Source organism: Chiloscyllium plagiosum, chromosome 16 (genome assembly GCF_004010195.1).
Source record: "Chiloscyllium plagiosum isolate BGI_BamShark_2017 chromosome 16, ASM401019v2, whole genome shotgun sequence".
Classification (NCBI taxonomy): Eukaryota; Metazoa; Chordata; class Chondrichthyes; order Orectolobiformes; family Hemiscylliidae; genus Chiloscyllium; species Chiloscyllium plagiosum.
In genome coordinates this window covers 26,215,947-26,231,852 of record NC_057725.1, presented here as the reverse complement: position 1 = coordinate 26,231,852, position 15,906 = coordinate 26,215,947, and the positions used below count along the sequence as shown (strand labels likewise).

The 15,906-nt window shown below is 41.9% G+C and overlaps 1 protein-coding gene across 3 annotated transcripts in view; it reads right to left on the bottom strand.

Moving 5' to 3' along the window:
- LOC122557711 (UPF0606 protein KIAA1549L-like) overlaps positions 1 to 15,906 on the bottom strand; it is a 267,459-nt gene that overhangs the window by 155,426 nt on the left and 96,127 nt on the right. For 2 of the 3 annotated variants that reach the window (XM_043705603.1, XM_043705602.1), the window contains exon 2: positions 5,590 to 6,000. The exons of the other annotated variant lie outside the window; for it this stretch is intronic. In XM_043705603.1, coding sequence (XP_043561538.1) covers positions 5,590 to 6,000 — 411 coding nt within the window. The remainder of the gene's footprint in view (positions 1 to 5,589; positions 6,001 to 15,906) is intronic. 3 annotated transcript variants of the gene reach the window in all.

Here is a 15,906-nt window from a genome sequence, read left to right as displayed (position 1 = left end):
TTATATATTCTTGCTCACCCACTTATGTGGCACATTCACACAGTAATGTTCTGTACATGTGATGACTTGTCGGATATTTGGACTCATACAGAAGCAGAATTAGAATAATTTCTTATACACTACAGTATTCAATTGGTTCAAGTCAAAGCAAGTGGTGGGGGCAGTGGGCACAGTTATAACATTTAAAGACATTTGGCTAAGTACATGAATAGGAAATGTTTGGGAGGAATATGGGCCAAGCACAGGTCAGGTGGGACTAGTTCAGTTTGGGTTTATGGTCAACGTGGGCTGGTTCGACCAAAGGGTCTATTTCCGTGCTGTATGACTCTATGTTTTAGCAATGAAAGATGTCAAAGTAACAGACATCCTGTTACACAAAGCAAATCCATCTCCCCCAACACACCGTCCAACAGAATGGTGAGGTACAACACTTGTTTCAATTGCATTATTCATGCAAAGCTGCAATTCTTTCACCAGGCAGCCATTACCATTTGTACTGCACCTTCGAACTCATGCACAGGTTTAAATATATCAGTTGATGCAACATCGATGAATAATGAAATATGTTGTAGAAGCTTTTCATCTTGCACTCATCGAGACAGTTCACTAGAATATCAATTTAAAAGGAAAACCAACAAACAGTGTTCAGGCCAGTGAATTATCAGGTAAATTGGGCACACAATGCAAAGATCATACCAATAGCATATCCCTTTGGTTATTTGTGACAAGTGAGGTATTGATCATACCTAAAACACAGTGTCCAACATTAGACGTGATTCCACAATTGGACAACATTTATTCAATAATCCTGACTGTGTGAAGAATGACACGGACAACTAATTTAGGATTATCAGTTGGGCTCACATTGTGATGCAGTGTGTGTACTGGAAGCTACATATTTAATCTGGGGCCCTGTTCATTTGCAGACAGGAAGTACATTTGTATCCCCTGTGCCTGTTTCAACTCAGCAAAATATGTGACTGGTTTATTTTTGGGGGCAGGCTCAAACAGACTGGCTTAAAATTTAAGAAAGTCTTGCAGTTTAACTGTCATTCACTGGTGCATTCTGCACAATGATGTCTCCATCAATCAAGGTTCACTTGTCAATCAATCAGCACTAAGTGCCCCAGTAGTCACTGACTGTCAATTGGAAAAAGACCAGTTTATTTCTAACCTTTCCTTCCAGTCTGCTGATGCTTGCTTGCTCCTTGCGGTACCCTTCCCCTTCTAACATTCACCACCCACCCAAGTGCACCTTGCACAGAAAAAAGCAAAACCAGCCGCACATTGCCACACCTAGCTCCAACCACCCCAGAACTTGAACCCAGCCGACAGAAATCTAACAACACAATTAACACAACTATGTACCTACCCAGGTTCCCTCCCATCAAAGGTTTCTCTCCTGGTTCACTGGAGATGCAAACTATGATCGAATGACTGTGTAAGAGTAAGGATATGTAAGCAAGGCAGAGCAACTCCTCACTCATTCTGTCTCCCTTATGCATGGAGTCAAAATGTCTTTGATGAGACACCAGCCCAATAGACTTTTCCTGGATGTTTCGGGGCTTTCAGAGGCACATTTGCCCATTATTTCCATGGGCAATGAACACTGATCCCTAACTACCTGGACTATACAATTACCTTCAATACACAGGTTGCATTAGTTGAAGTCTTAGGTTCATCATCACCAGGCAAAGAGAGAATCAGAATTAAAGTCCAGCCGTGCCAACTATTTCCACCTCTCAAGATTGAACAAAATGGAATATAGGGCTTTGTCCATAATCCTGGCTAAAGGACTTTGAACTCTGAAAGACAGTTGTTCTTTTCAATATGTAGAGAAGGACAAAATTGGGCAGTATGGAGCAACCGTGTTGAATAAATGATTTAAAAAACTGTACTGTTTTATGAATTCCTTGCATTGTGGGTTTAATTATCTCATAACGAGGTCTGATGGAACTGAATAACTATTTTAGAAATACAAATGATTTGTAGTTTTGTTTATGCTAGAAGGGTTTTTTTTGTCAGAATTGTGGATTTAAGTAGGAGTTGTGTTGGGCCATTAAACTAGGTGAGAAAGATAAAAGAGACTTGCAATTTTTAGCACTTTCCATGACTACCTGGAATCTGAAAGCACTTTGCAGTCAACTGAAGGATAGTCAATGTTGTAAAGTAGGAAACACAAGCCAATTTCACAGTGCAAGCTCACTGTGATAATTTAGTAAATCTAATTTAGTAATGGTGACTGATCAGGACAACATGGAGAACTCCCTGTTCGTTTACAATAAAGAACCCTGGAATCTCTCAATTTAGCATCTCATCTGAAAGTCAGCACCACCAGTATGCTTCAGTCCTGAAGTGCCAGCCTTAATCTGGTGTTTGAGACTCTGCATTGAGATTTGAACTCAATCCTCTGAGTCAGAAGTGAGAATGAGAATAATGAACCACAGCTGACACTAGAAATGGAGATCGTTGAGCTCCAATAGTTACAAATAATATGTTCTGTGTGGCTGTTAAAATCCATCAACACACAATAAGACTGTTGAATGATTCAGTTTAGTGTATTGATAGGAGTTATCACTGCCATATCAGAGAACATTAGTAGATATAATGATTGTCAATATACTAAATGAATTGGTGGTCAGTATTGATGATACTGCTATTGAAGGAGTCACACTCTACATTAAACACATTTAATCCAGGGCTTTAATTCCCAGCATCAATAACAGCAGCCAGAGATGCAGAGGTTTGGGAGCTGGCTGAGGTGGAGGTGAGATGTTTCACACACATTGTGCTGTTATGATCTGGAATGCTGTGACGCATTGCAGAACAGTGTGACATCATCTTATTTGCTGGTAACTTGAAGGAAGTTGGATAAATACTTGAAATGAAAAGAATATTGCAGAGCTCTATAGGGAAGGACCAAGGAGAGTGGGGCAAATTGGACAGCCCTGTCAAAGAGCTAGTGCATGTGTGGAGGGTAAACCTGACCCCCCCTTCTCTAAAGAACCAGAACAATCAGAGGTCAATTTAACCATTTGTTGCTTGTTCATTTCAACAGTGAAGAGGACCATTGTGATCCCTAACCCTCATTTGCCTACATTGTATCCCTTTTCCCACATAACTTTGAGGGCCTGGGCCTCTTTAAATCTGGCAGGAGCTGAATAAGTGTAGCTGTCCAGATTGAAACCTCAAGACTGTGTCAATTGGCTGCCAGTATGGTAATCCCTGGGGAGTCGATGGTGAAGGAGGACAGTGAGGGGAGTCAGGGGTTTGATAGTTAAGGGGTAGATAGTCACTATCGCAAAGTGCAAAGGTGATGGGGTAACAGTGACCATGAAAATAACAGGGAACCTACCCGTGACAACAACACCTAGCTTCCATTGGCCATAAAAGTGGATGGAGGGGCATGGATAGGATAAATAGTCAAAGTGGATGGAGTGCAAGCACAATGCAAGCTCAGGTCTAGCTGCAGTCCTACCTACATCAGAAGATTTCCATCTTCAAAGGAAATTACCATCTGACACAGGTCATGCTTCAAGCCTGATATCTTGCAAAATGGTATTGGCCACAATTCAACGCTGATGCAGAAAGAAGGATACTCCAACTAATGCAAAGGCAAAGGTGTTAAAAATGGACCCACCCCCTGGCATCAAATACCTTCCCACCACCCCCCACTTACCTGGGAATTCTAGAATTGCTATGATTGTGAGAAAGAAATTACATGTCATTCACATTTTTATCTTTTGGGTGAGAAGTATTCGTGAGGTCAGCAATTTGAGGTGGTGACCTCTTGCACCAGACTTCTTCATATGTGTGTTAGCTGTCAAATTAGAAACTGGGGCATTAGGTGCCTTGAATATGCAAATTGGAATGTCTATGTAAAAAGGATAAAAGTTAGAGGACTATGGAAAAAGAGTGGAGCAGGGAGGCAGGTCATTGGACAATCTGAAAAGTTCTTTCAAAGCACCTGCACAGTTACAATGGGCCTCGATCCAAAGTGTCACATTTCAGGACGCAGCAGAGAACAGTGGGTTCTGAAGAAGATGACACAGAAGTGGGGGTTTTTATGGAGTGTAAATCAGGATTATGGGGGGAGTCAGTGACCGGCAATATAGAAAGAAAAAGGTGTATACTACTAAAGATCATCTGTTTACTACTTTGAATGAGAAAGACCAAATTAAGCCAGATGACAAGTAAGATAATAAATTAAAAAGTTGGAAAGAAAAGATTGAAGGAGTAACCTAAAGGGGTAAATGTAGGGGTATGGGTGGGTTACGCTTCGGCGGGTCGGTGTGGACTTGTTGGGCCGAAGGGCCTGTTTCCACACTGTAAGTAATCTAATCTAATCTAAAAATCTAATCTAACAGATTTTTTTTTTAAAGTGTTCATGGATCCAGTACATAAGGAGGCCAGTTGGTCCATCAGCAACATGCTAGCTGAAAAACAGCTGTCCGAGTAGGTCACAGTAGTTCAAATATTTATTCAAGTGTATTTTTAAGTGTGCTGAGGGGTCTACCTTTACCACCCTTCAAGTAGTGAGCTGGAGTCCTGCCAAACAATGGGTGAAAACATTATTCTTCTAAATTACCTCTGATTCTTCTACTGTTTACTACAAATCTAGCCTCCTACAAATCTTGATCTCCCAACAGCTACTTATATTTATACACAACCTTTATTGCAACGAAACATCCCAAGATACTTCACAGGAGGATTATGAAGCAAAATATGACATTGGGCCACATAAGGACATCTTAGGTCAGGTGACCAAAAGTTTGGTCAAAGAGGTAGGTTTTAAGGAATGACAAAGAGTAATAGGGGGACCTGCAGAGGTTTAGTGAAGGAATTCCAGAGTTTACTGACTAAACAATGATGGAACCATTAAAATTAAGGATACTCGAAGGGCCCAGAAATGGGAGACCTTGGGGATTTGAGGGCATGGAAGAAATAACATAGGGAGGGTCAAGGCCATGGAGGGATTTCAAATCAGGGATGAGAATTATCAAGTTAAATAGTTACTTGAGAGGGAGTCAATTTAATTGAGTGAGCACATGATTGTAGATAAGCTAGACTTGTTGCAATTAAGACATGGACAGCTGAATTTTGAGTAGCCTTAAGTTTACGGAGGATAGACGGTGGGGAATCCAGCCAGGTACATGTTGGATTAATTGAGTCCAGAGGTCAGAAAGGCATGGAGAAGAGTTTCCACAGCAAGTGATGTGAGATAGGGTTGAAGTTGAATAAAGATATTAAAGAAAAATATCATCTCCAGCGATTAATGATCAAGAACCCCAGCATAAAGTCGAGCTGGAAGCAGGTCCTATAGGCTTGGATGAAGGTAAGATAGAGAAGATTAACAGCCAGGGTACTTTTTTGGCTTAGTTCTAGGCCTCATTAATAGATCAATGGTCAGGACAGTGGATGCTTGTAATCTACTGTCACTCTATGAGCAGATAGCATTGCTGATGAATATATTAAGCACAGAAAGCCAGATGCAGTAAAAAGATGTTTTGGAAGGTGCTGCAGCATTGGCCATAAATGAAATTGGTAGAGGTCCAAATGGAATGGGAAAAATTGGATTTAGTGTCAAACCTGAAGATGCTTTTGGTCGCTGGATCACCACCATTCCACCATTTGGTGGTGACGACATTAATAACTCAGAAGTACGCCAGGTTTTGTATGTTTCACTGTGAAGGGAAAGCTGAGGAGTAAGTGTTGCTCTTGATGTTGTCGCATCCATGGCAGTGTTTCGATTCATCTGCGGAGTTGTCACCACTTGGAATGTAAGAGGGTTACTTTTGATAGTGACTGTTTCCTCAACTGATTCCGTTACTGATGCTTTGGTGCGTGAAGAAGAACGTAGGTAAGAGGACAATGTTCGCTGGCGAAGAGTTCGGGAAGTCCAAGGCCACACTGGAGTTAAATGAGATGTTTCTAACGGCCGTTGTACAGGTGGAGACAATTGTGCAGAAAGGTCTAAAAGCTGGTAGATCATCCCAGGTCCTGTAAAACAGGTAGTATTGGATTAAACATGTGTGACAATTGCTTTTGTCTTCACTGTGATGGCCACGACATCAGGATAAAGTATTGCACTCTTTCAAATATTGTCAGATATTTTAAATGTAACTAAACAGGCAAAATAGCCTTTGGGCACCACAGGACTAACATATAGAATCATAATAGCGAAGATCTGCCTAATATGCTTGTGCACGTTCTTTGAAAACTTTTCCACACTGCTTCCCCCCTCCACCCCCATATCCCTGAAAAGGTTTTGACTTAAATATTCATCACATTCTTTTCTGAAATTAACTATTTAATTTGCTTGGATCAGACTTGTAATAAAAATTCCAACAGCACAACTAGTCTGAAAACTAAAATGGACCATAACACATAGCAAGGAATTTGAATCACACAGACGAATAGGTTTGGTTTGCTTGAAGGGTAAAAATAATGAAAAATTTGAAATAGGAGTTTAACCTGACCCAAACTCACCCACTTCTCTAGACAGGATTGAGGGAGGACAACCAATCCAATCTCAAAAAGTGGACTGGTCATTTAAATACTTCAACAAGATTGTGTCCCTTCATTTTAACACTGATTCTACTGTTACTAAAAGCAGTATATCCTCGAATGAGGAATAAAAACAGAAATTGCTGCAAAAACTCGGGTCTGTCAGCTTTTGTGAAGAGAAAGCAGAGTTAATGGTTCAGATCCAGTGACCCTTCTTCAGAACTGATCGCAGCTAGGAAAATGCAGAAAATGGGGTGAGGGGAGGAGCTCAAAAAGAGATTAAAAACAACTGGCCAGACAAAGACTAGGTAAAGGTCTGCCTATGAGGATGGATAGCTGCTAACAGGGACTATTCGAAGCTGACAATAGGTTGTGATGACAAGGCTTGATGTGTGGGGGGTTAGGGTTGGACATGGGAGAATGTGTTCAAGCCCTAAAATTCTTGAACTCAAAATTAAGACCAGAAGGCTGAATAGTTTCCTCGTGGAAAATGAGGTGTTGATTCCCCAGCTTGCGCTGAGCTTCGCTGGAGCACTGCAGCAACATGAGACAGAGATGTTGGCCTAGGAACAAAGTGGTCTGTTGAAGTGGCAGGCAACTGGAAGCCCGGTGTCATTTTTGTGGACAGAACATGAGTGCTCTGCAAAACGGTCTGTAAAAAAACAGGTCTACGCTTCCTTTCCCCAAAGTAGAGGAGACCACATTGTGAGCAGCGAATGCAGTAGACTAGATTGAGTGAGGTGCAGATAAAGCGCTGCTTCACATGGAAGGTATGCCTGGGACCTTGGATGGTGAAGGGCAAGGACATAAATAGGCACATGTTATACCTTCGGCAGTTGCAAGGGAACGTATCATGGAGCTATTGGGAGCTATTGGGAGTGGAGGAGGAGTGGACCACAGTGTTCTGGAAGGCTGACAAGGGTGAGAGGGGAATGTCTGTCTGATGGTGGCATTCTGCTGGAGGTGGTGAAAACGGCGGCTAATGATCATTGGATGTGGATGATGGTGGGATGGTACGTGAGGACCAGAGGGACACAATCGCTGTTGTAAGAGGGAAGACAGTGGGTACGGGTCAACGTTTATTACAGAACTTTATATTTTATTCTTATGCAAACTAAATGATTTATCCAGTGCTGTAATTTAAAAATACCAAAGTTTCATCTTGCAACTTTCAAACATTTTTAATTCTAGGCAATTTTATTTTTCAAAAGGACACTTTAGTTCAAGGGCTGCAGATACAATGGGAACCACCACCACCTGCAATTTTGCCTCCAAGTCACATACCATTGGAACTATATCCCCCTTCCATCACTGTAACTCAGTCAAAGTCCTGAAATTGTCTTCCAAATAACACTGTGGATGCCCCAACAGCCAACAGAGCAAAATGTTTTCCCCAGTTGGAAAATCTAGAACATTAAACCACAATCGCGTCAAGAAATTTCTTGTAAAGGTGATCAATCTTTGCAATCTCCTGGTCCTCACCTACCATCCCACCAGCAACTACATCCACAGGATCACTAAATTCTGAATTGATTAGTCTCATCCCGAAAATTATTTTTTAAATGCCCAAGCAAAAATTTAAATTAAGTACCCATAGATATTTGGAAGGAAAACATTGCAAGAAAATGCTGGACCATTTGTACAACAGTACATTTCATTCTAATGCAGGTAGTGACAGTTTGAGAGAATTGCGATTTCAAAATACTTGTCACTTTCAGCAAGCCCTTCAGCTGGAGGCTTTCAACCTTCAATTCAGCCCAGTAACTACATCCATAATCTTTTTTTGAACGTCATACAGACAGTCAGGCTTTAGAAGATAGATTACTGTTCATAGCAGCTGCTGTCTTAAAAATGAGTTTATAAACTGGAGGAGACTGTCTAATGCTAATTTTGTGCAGAAGTAAAGGTTAGTTCAAACACTCAATCTGATGCCTATTTGAGACTGGCCAACAATGAATGCGTATAAAACAGACCTGCCTTAACAGTAGGTATCTTTCTACTGCCATTTTCTGGATTAGTGGTGCTGGAAGAGCACAGCAGTTCAGGCAGCATCCGAGGAGCAGTAAAATCGACGTTTCGGGCAAAAGCTTTATTCCTGATGAAGGGCTTTTGCCCGAAACGTCGACTTTACTTCTCCTCGGATGCTGCCTGAACTGCTGTGCTCTTCCAGCACCACTAATCCAGAATCTGGTTTCCAGCATCTGCAGTCATTGCTTTTACCCATCTTTCTACTGCCAGTTCACATAATTACAATCAGAAAACTGAACGTAGCTGAGTTTCCTCCTTAGTCCTTTGTCATTTTTCAACTGAATTGTCCACCATATACTCTGAGTTGTTGGTAAAATGATTATTTGCTTGCACTTCTTTCAACTTAGTATATTTGCTACAAGCAATTGTGGCTTTGTCTCAAATTCTGAAATACCCTCCCAATTGGCATTGAGAGTCTATCTACAGCACATGGATTGCAGCAGTTCAAGGCAGCAGCTCACCACCTCCTCCTCAAGGCCAATAAATATTGGCCTAGTCAGCAACACCCAGGTCCCATCAACGAATGCTTTAAATTTCTATTTTGCAGAAACTGAATGCTCAAAGAACACCTCTACTTAGTCTATAAACTTGACCCCAGATTCTGGTTACATGTGATCTTAATTCTCCATCTTGCTCCCACTCTGACATCTCTATCCTCTGCCTGATCTCACAAAGATCAACAAGAGTTTGCGGAACACAGTATCATTCCTTATTTAGGTATTTGCAGTCTTCAGGACTCAACGCTCGAGTTCGACAATTTCAGATCATAAACTCAGTCCTCACTTTCTGCAACAGCAGCAACCTGTAATTGTTCTGCTTTTGAAATTTTAAGCTGATAAAATTCTAACAGGACTGGACAGGATAGATGCAGGGAGGATGTTCCCGATAGTGGGTGTGTCCAGAACCAGGGGTCACAGTCTGAGGATTTGGAGATCATTTCGGACGGAGATGAAGAGACATTTCTTCACCCAAAGAGTGGTGAGCCTGTGGAATTCATTACCACAGGATGTAGTTGATCCTAAAACATTGAATGTATTCAAAAGGCGGCTAGATATAGCACTTGGGTTGAATGGGATCAAAGGTTATGGGGAGAAAGCAGGATTAGGTTATTGAATCGGATGATCAGCCATGTACCTGATGAATAGCGGAGCAGGCTCAAAGGGCCAAATGGCCTCCTCCTGTTCCTATGTTTTGATGTTTCTATGAAATGCACGTATTTTCTAGAACCATCTTTTTTTTTATTCATCGCATCATCACTACCTTTTGCCTTGCACCATAAACTCTTCTGCCATTCCCTCTCTCCTGCCCTCTACTGTATTGTAAATTTAGCACTGTGTCCTTTAATACCCTCCCAGCTTTCTCTGCCTCTGTGTTTTCTGAAGACAATTCTGACCAAAGGTTATTGATGAAAAACTTCAACTCCACTTCTATCTCCAGAAATGCTGCCATGCCTGGTGAGTATTTCTACTCTTAGCTGTTTTTATTTCCAACTCACTGAGATCTATCAGGAGATTATTCAAAGTTGCCACAAGTGTTGTAACTGCTGGAGATGTACTATGCAAAATCAAAAAACACAAAAAATTAAATGAAGAACATGCTAAAATCAATGAGTACTGCATCGAAGATGACCAGAATATGTTCCACATAATTCTATTCTGAAATAATGCATTGAGCAAAGAAATTATTCCAATATCATGGATGACTTGTTGATCTACAAAGAGCAACTGGTCATATCTAGAGTCCCCCCATTCAATCTTCTTCAGAGATCACACCAGGGTCACTTAGGTATCAAATCAACAAGCCAAACCATGAAATTAAGTTCAGTGGCTCGGGCTCTCAAAAGTCATTAGAGAATTAATTTCAAACTGTGCAATCCATCTTTCCTTCCTAAAGTGAGTAAGGGAGAAGAAGGAAGGTTAAATTCTTGAAAAAGACAACAACTGCAATTTTATCTTGTGGAGACTACAATTCAAATACAGATGGGCATGCTCATTTTTACAAGAACAATGGATGATTTATTCCGGAAACCTGCGGGATAGAGGAATGATTTGGTATTATCTGTTGAAATTAATAAAATGGAAAATTTAAATTCTAGATCTCCTCCAAGAGAGCTGAAAACAAGATCATGTGGACTGGTGAAACCATCACTGTGCACACAAGATGATATCAGAGATTTGGGGACAGATGTATAACAATGTCTATAGTATATTGAACAGAATGAAGGAAAAATCTCATGACAATCAGAACTGCTCAAAGATGGTTCCTTGGTACCTTCATGTCAAGCCTTATCTTGCACACGAAGCACTGGTTTAATAAATATGTATGTTCACCTACATCCTAACCTCCTGTTATATCTAGCAATTCCAGTTCTAAGTATAACTGGATAACAATTCCAGGCAGCGTTAACAAAGAAATGGGATTTGAGTCAGATGTGGAGGAATTAGCACTTTCCAATGCTTTCAGCCCAACCTCACTCAAACAGAAGATTCAGAAATTTATAGGTATTGAAATATGAGAATCCTGGGCTTCAAGGACCAGGTCTTGGTTATTATATAGTCGTCAGGCCATGGTTTGGATATATGTGGTTTCTAAGAACTATGAGTTCCTAAAGCTTATTATGGTGAATTACACCTTCCTAAAGCATTCATTAATGGCTTTCACTCACTACAGCTTATACCTTTTTGATAAGTGCCTGAAATGGTTTGACAGCCCTTTAAACTATTAATTAATTAATGGGGCTCTCTTAATGGTTATTCTCCCATGCCACAAATTTGGCTAATTGATGTTCAACACAAGCTTTGCACCTAATTCATCTGGAAATATTTTTCTGCATTTGGAAAAGTAAACACTATCTTTAAGAAAAGAGGGAGTGTCCCTTTCAAAACTGTTATAATGCAGAAACATAAAAGGAGATGAAAGAAAGCAAAGGACTATAGATGCTGGAGACCTGAAACAAAAACACTGCTGGAGAAACTGAGCAGGTCTGGCAGCATCTGGGGAGAGAAAGCAGAGTTAATGTTTCGAGTTCAATGACCCTTCCTCATAGCAGCTAGAAAATGCATTTATGCTGATGACAGGTGTGTTTGGGATGGCAGCAGAGGGGGATAAAGTGAGATTTTGGATGGAGACAGAGTCCAGAGAAAGGAAAGAGCGAGAAAAAAAATTCAAGCAAAGGGATTGTTAATAGAATGCCAGGGAAGAAGTGGAGTTAAGGAGATACGTGGTAACAGTGGCAACGTGTGGGTGAAAACAGGTTGGCTGCACTGAAAGCAATTTGTATCATGATAGGGATGTGGGATGGGTAATCAGCATGGAAGGAGGTGTTTGTTGCTATGGTAACGTGCAAGTGCTACTATTTATATGATGTTCACATGAACCATTGGTAAGATTACTTGCAAAGGAGCAGCTCTGAACATTCAGCTTGTCCTGTTTCAGTATATTTTGCTGTGCATATTGTCACAGTTCCAGTATCCATTTACATAGTTTCATTAGTCACAGACTTCACTCCTCCTTCACCTCAATACCTCCAACTTGCTCTGTAAACCATAATGTAGAGACCTCTGCTTCAAATTGATGACCTGGTAATGTTTTAATGTGATCTTGTTGGGCAGTTGAATTCACTAAATAACATCAGCCATTTTATTTCTAAATTGGACAAGGACATTGAATGATTGATCTGTAAAAGGCTTGATGCTTTGTGCAGATGAAATATGAATATTTTCCGAATATAATCGGTTCTGCTTTAACGTGTTTCTTCAACACGAATTGGCTTTAACATGATTGAAGAATTTAGACTGTTATTTGTAGAATGCGAACTTTCCTCACCTGTATTGGCTATAACGTGATTCCGGCCTCATTAGTTTAAATGACACAGCTATTGCATGACTTTCTTCTAACAATGAGAGTGGAACTATTGCATTATAGCAGAACCACCTGTACAGATGCTGCTCTTCAAACTGAAGCTCATTTTGAGCAGACTGCATAAACAACAACTTGCATTTCTGTATCATCTCTAATGTAGTGACAATGGCCTGAGATATTTCATGGGAATCTTAGAAGAACAGAATGCAGCTCTCAAACTGTTCAAGCTTGCTACCATCCAAGACAACGCAGTCCACTCAGTTGACACCCAGTCTAGCATCCCAAGCAACACTTACTCCACCACCAGTGCAACATGGTGGTTCAGTATCATTCACAAGGTGTACTGGAGCAACTCATCAAACGTCATTTGATAACACCTTCTAAACTAACAGCCTCTAACACCAAGGAGGGACGGCCATCAGAGGCATCGGTGACGTGCCCCTGAGCCATATCAGGCCAAATATGTCTCCAGCTTGGAATAACGTCACCCTGACCGACCTATACCACATGGACCACAGTGGTCCAAAATGGCAACTCACCACCACCTTCTCAAGGACAATTATGAATGGACAATAAATGATAATCTATTCAGCAATGTCCACAGCCCACAAGAAAATAACAAAGCGAAAGTCAAGATGATTTTTACCAGTTTCACCATATCATCTTTGGAGCGACCCTCCCTCTCTCACTTTCCAACTTGTGGCCTCTCCCCATGCCCCGTGCCCCAAAAGCCACCAGGGTTCTTTGCCAGGGCGTCCCGACCATCAGGCCCAGACCACCCACTGAAGCTGCCCTCCTGGTGCTGGGCAGCGCCAAGCTCAGCAGCACCCCCACAGCCAGAGGGGTACTGCCCTCTACACCCCTGGACCACAAGTCACCAACAACCGCGAGCTCAGCAGTTGGCCCCACCACCTCCTGTGAGGTGGTAGCTGGAATGACACAGACCCTTCTGGCACACTGGGCCTCGAAGACAGCGGAACAACACAGGAAAGCCACCAATCTCCATCTTGACTAAAGCAAACATCACTCCCAGATCAGACAAAGCTCAGTAGTTTACCGCTGTAATCACATCCTGAACAGCCATGAGTGTTGGCCCATTGCAGAAACTTCCCCCAATTTCCCTCCCACCCCAGTACTGCAGTGGTATTGCAGTGGGAATGTTCTCTGGTGATGGCACTATGTTCAGCACCATTTACCACGCCTCAGGTATGAAACAGTCCATGTTCAAATGCAACAAGATTTCAAAAATGTCTAGGCTTGGCCTGTCAAATCGCAAGTAACATTCATGCCACGTAAATGTCAGTCTATGATCATCTCCAATAAGATATAAACTAACAACTGTCCTTTGACATTCAATGTTACCATCACTGAATCCCCCACTGTCAATATCTGGGGGCTTACCATTGACCAGAAACTCAACTGGATTCGTCATATAAATACAACAGATACAAAAGCAGGTCAGAGGCTAGGAATACTGCAGTGCGTAACTCACCTCCAGACTCCCGAAGCCTGTCCAACTCCTACAAGGAATGAATCAGTAGTATGATGGAATATTCCCAACTTGCCTGGATAAGAGCATCTCTAACAACACTCAGGAAGCTCGACACCACCCAAGTCAGAGGAGTGCACTTAATTGGCACCACATCCACAAGCATCCACTCCCTCCAAAACTGACGTTCAGTAGCAGTAGTGTGTACTATCTACAAGATGCACTGTATAAATTCAAAGATCCTTAGACAGCACTTTCCAATCCATGATCACTTCCATCTAGAAGCATAAGGGCAGCAGTTATATGTAAACACCATTACCTGCAAGTTCTCTGCAAGCCACTCACCATCCTGACTTGAAAATAAGTCACCATTCCTTCACTGTCCCTAGGTCAAAATCTTGGAATTCCCTCCCTAAGGACACTATGGATCAACCTACAGTTAGTTGTTTGACTGCAGCGGTTCAGGAAAGCAGCTCATGACCACCTTCTCAAGGGCAACTAGGGATGGGTAATAAATTCTGGCCAGCCGGTGAAGCATCCCACATGATTTAAAATAGAAGGGGGAGGATAGTGGGTGGGGAATGGGGAGGGGGGGGCTGGTAGAGACACAGAGACACAGAGAGAGAGAGAGAGAGAGAGAGAGAGAGAGAGAGAGAGAGACAGGCGGACAGAGAGACAGCAAAGCACACTTGGAGAGAGACGGGGGAGCGAGAGGGAGAGAGACACACAGAAAGAGGGAGAGAGACAGACAGACAGACAGAACGAGGAAATGCACAACTGGCACCCTGCTAGTCACGAGGAAGGCCGGAAGGAGAAGCCTGTCAGCCAGCCAAGAAGCACAACCCTACTGAGCTATGGACCGGGTAGACCCCAGAAGGAAGGGAGGATGCTGCAGACCCCAAAATGATGCCAATCAGCAGTCACACAACAGCCTTATCATAGAGTCCAACGAACAGTGGACTCATCAGTGTTCCTGGGCAGTGGCACCACAACCACCACCCCAACCCGTGATCCAGACAAAGCTCTCAAAAGGGACCACTGCAGGAGATATTGTAAGTTTGATGCTCAATTTAAAATGATGAAAGAAAGATGTTATTTAATTTACCAGTGTAGAATTTTGCCATTTAACCTACAGGTGGCAATTTGCTTCAACTTCGTGGGCACAGTTAAAATATTTTCATTTTTTTCCTGAGCAAGACTGTACGGAAGCCAACTCCAGATTTAATATTGATTACTACGGGAATCAATCCTTCACTTTAAGTCCTCTCACTAATCGTGTGATTTTCGGGAACACAACCATAACTTCAAGTGAGAGCTCCCTGTATTCTGAGAAAAGAACAATATTGCTGAGTCAGATGAAATTAAACAAAATGTATCAACCTTTAAAAGATTCAGAACAGGAAGAATGGGCTACCTTTGGCTGCCTCCTTTGCTGTATGATTCTATGATCTAGTTAGCATTGGAGAGGACCTGCTGATCTCGACATTAAATCCATATGCAAGATGCAAAAATGGTTCTTAACAGAAGACACTCCCTCAGAAACATATTGAAATGAAGCATTGTGCAGTCGAAAAAGATCAATAGGCTTGCGTTCCCATTTCTCAATGTGTGGCACAGCACCAGATGGCACATGTGTCAGTGATAGAGATTTGAGCTGATAGCTGCTCGGTCAGTGTTTCTCGTTTTTTTTTTTGGCAGACGACCGATAGCCAGCTGAATGAGAACAGAAGGACCAGATTTAAAAGTGAACAGCGCTCCGGCAAGAGTTTCAGAAAAGCTACAGAGAGCTTCTCATTTCTACTACCGCAGTCCTGTGACCTCTATCTACTTAACTTAGAATGAAGCCCAAGATGCCATAATCTGGGGACCTAACATTACCAGCAATATTTCTTAAAAATAAAAATGTTTTCCTACATGTGACAGCCTCTGAATCTGAAGGTTGTATGTTCATGTTATATTCAGAGATTTTGAGCAGCTATCCTACAGTGTACTGAGGAAGCACAGACTGTCACAGGTGCTGT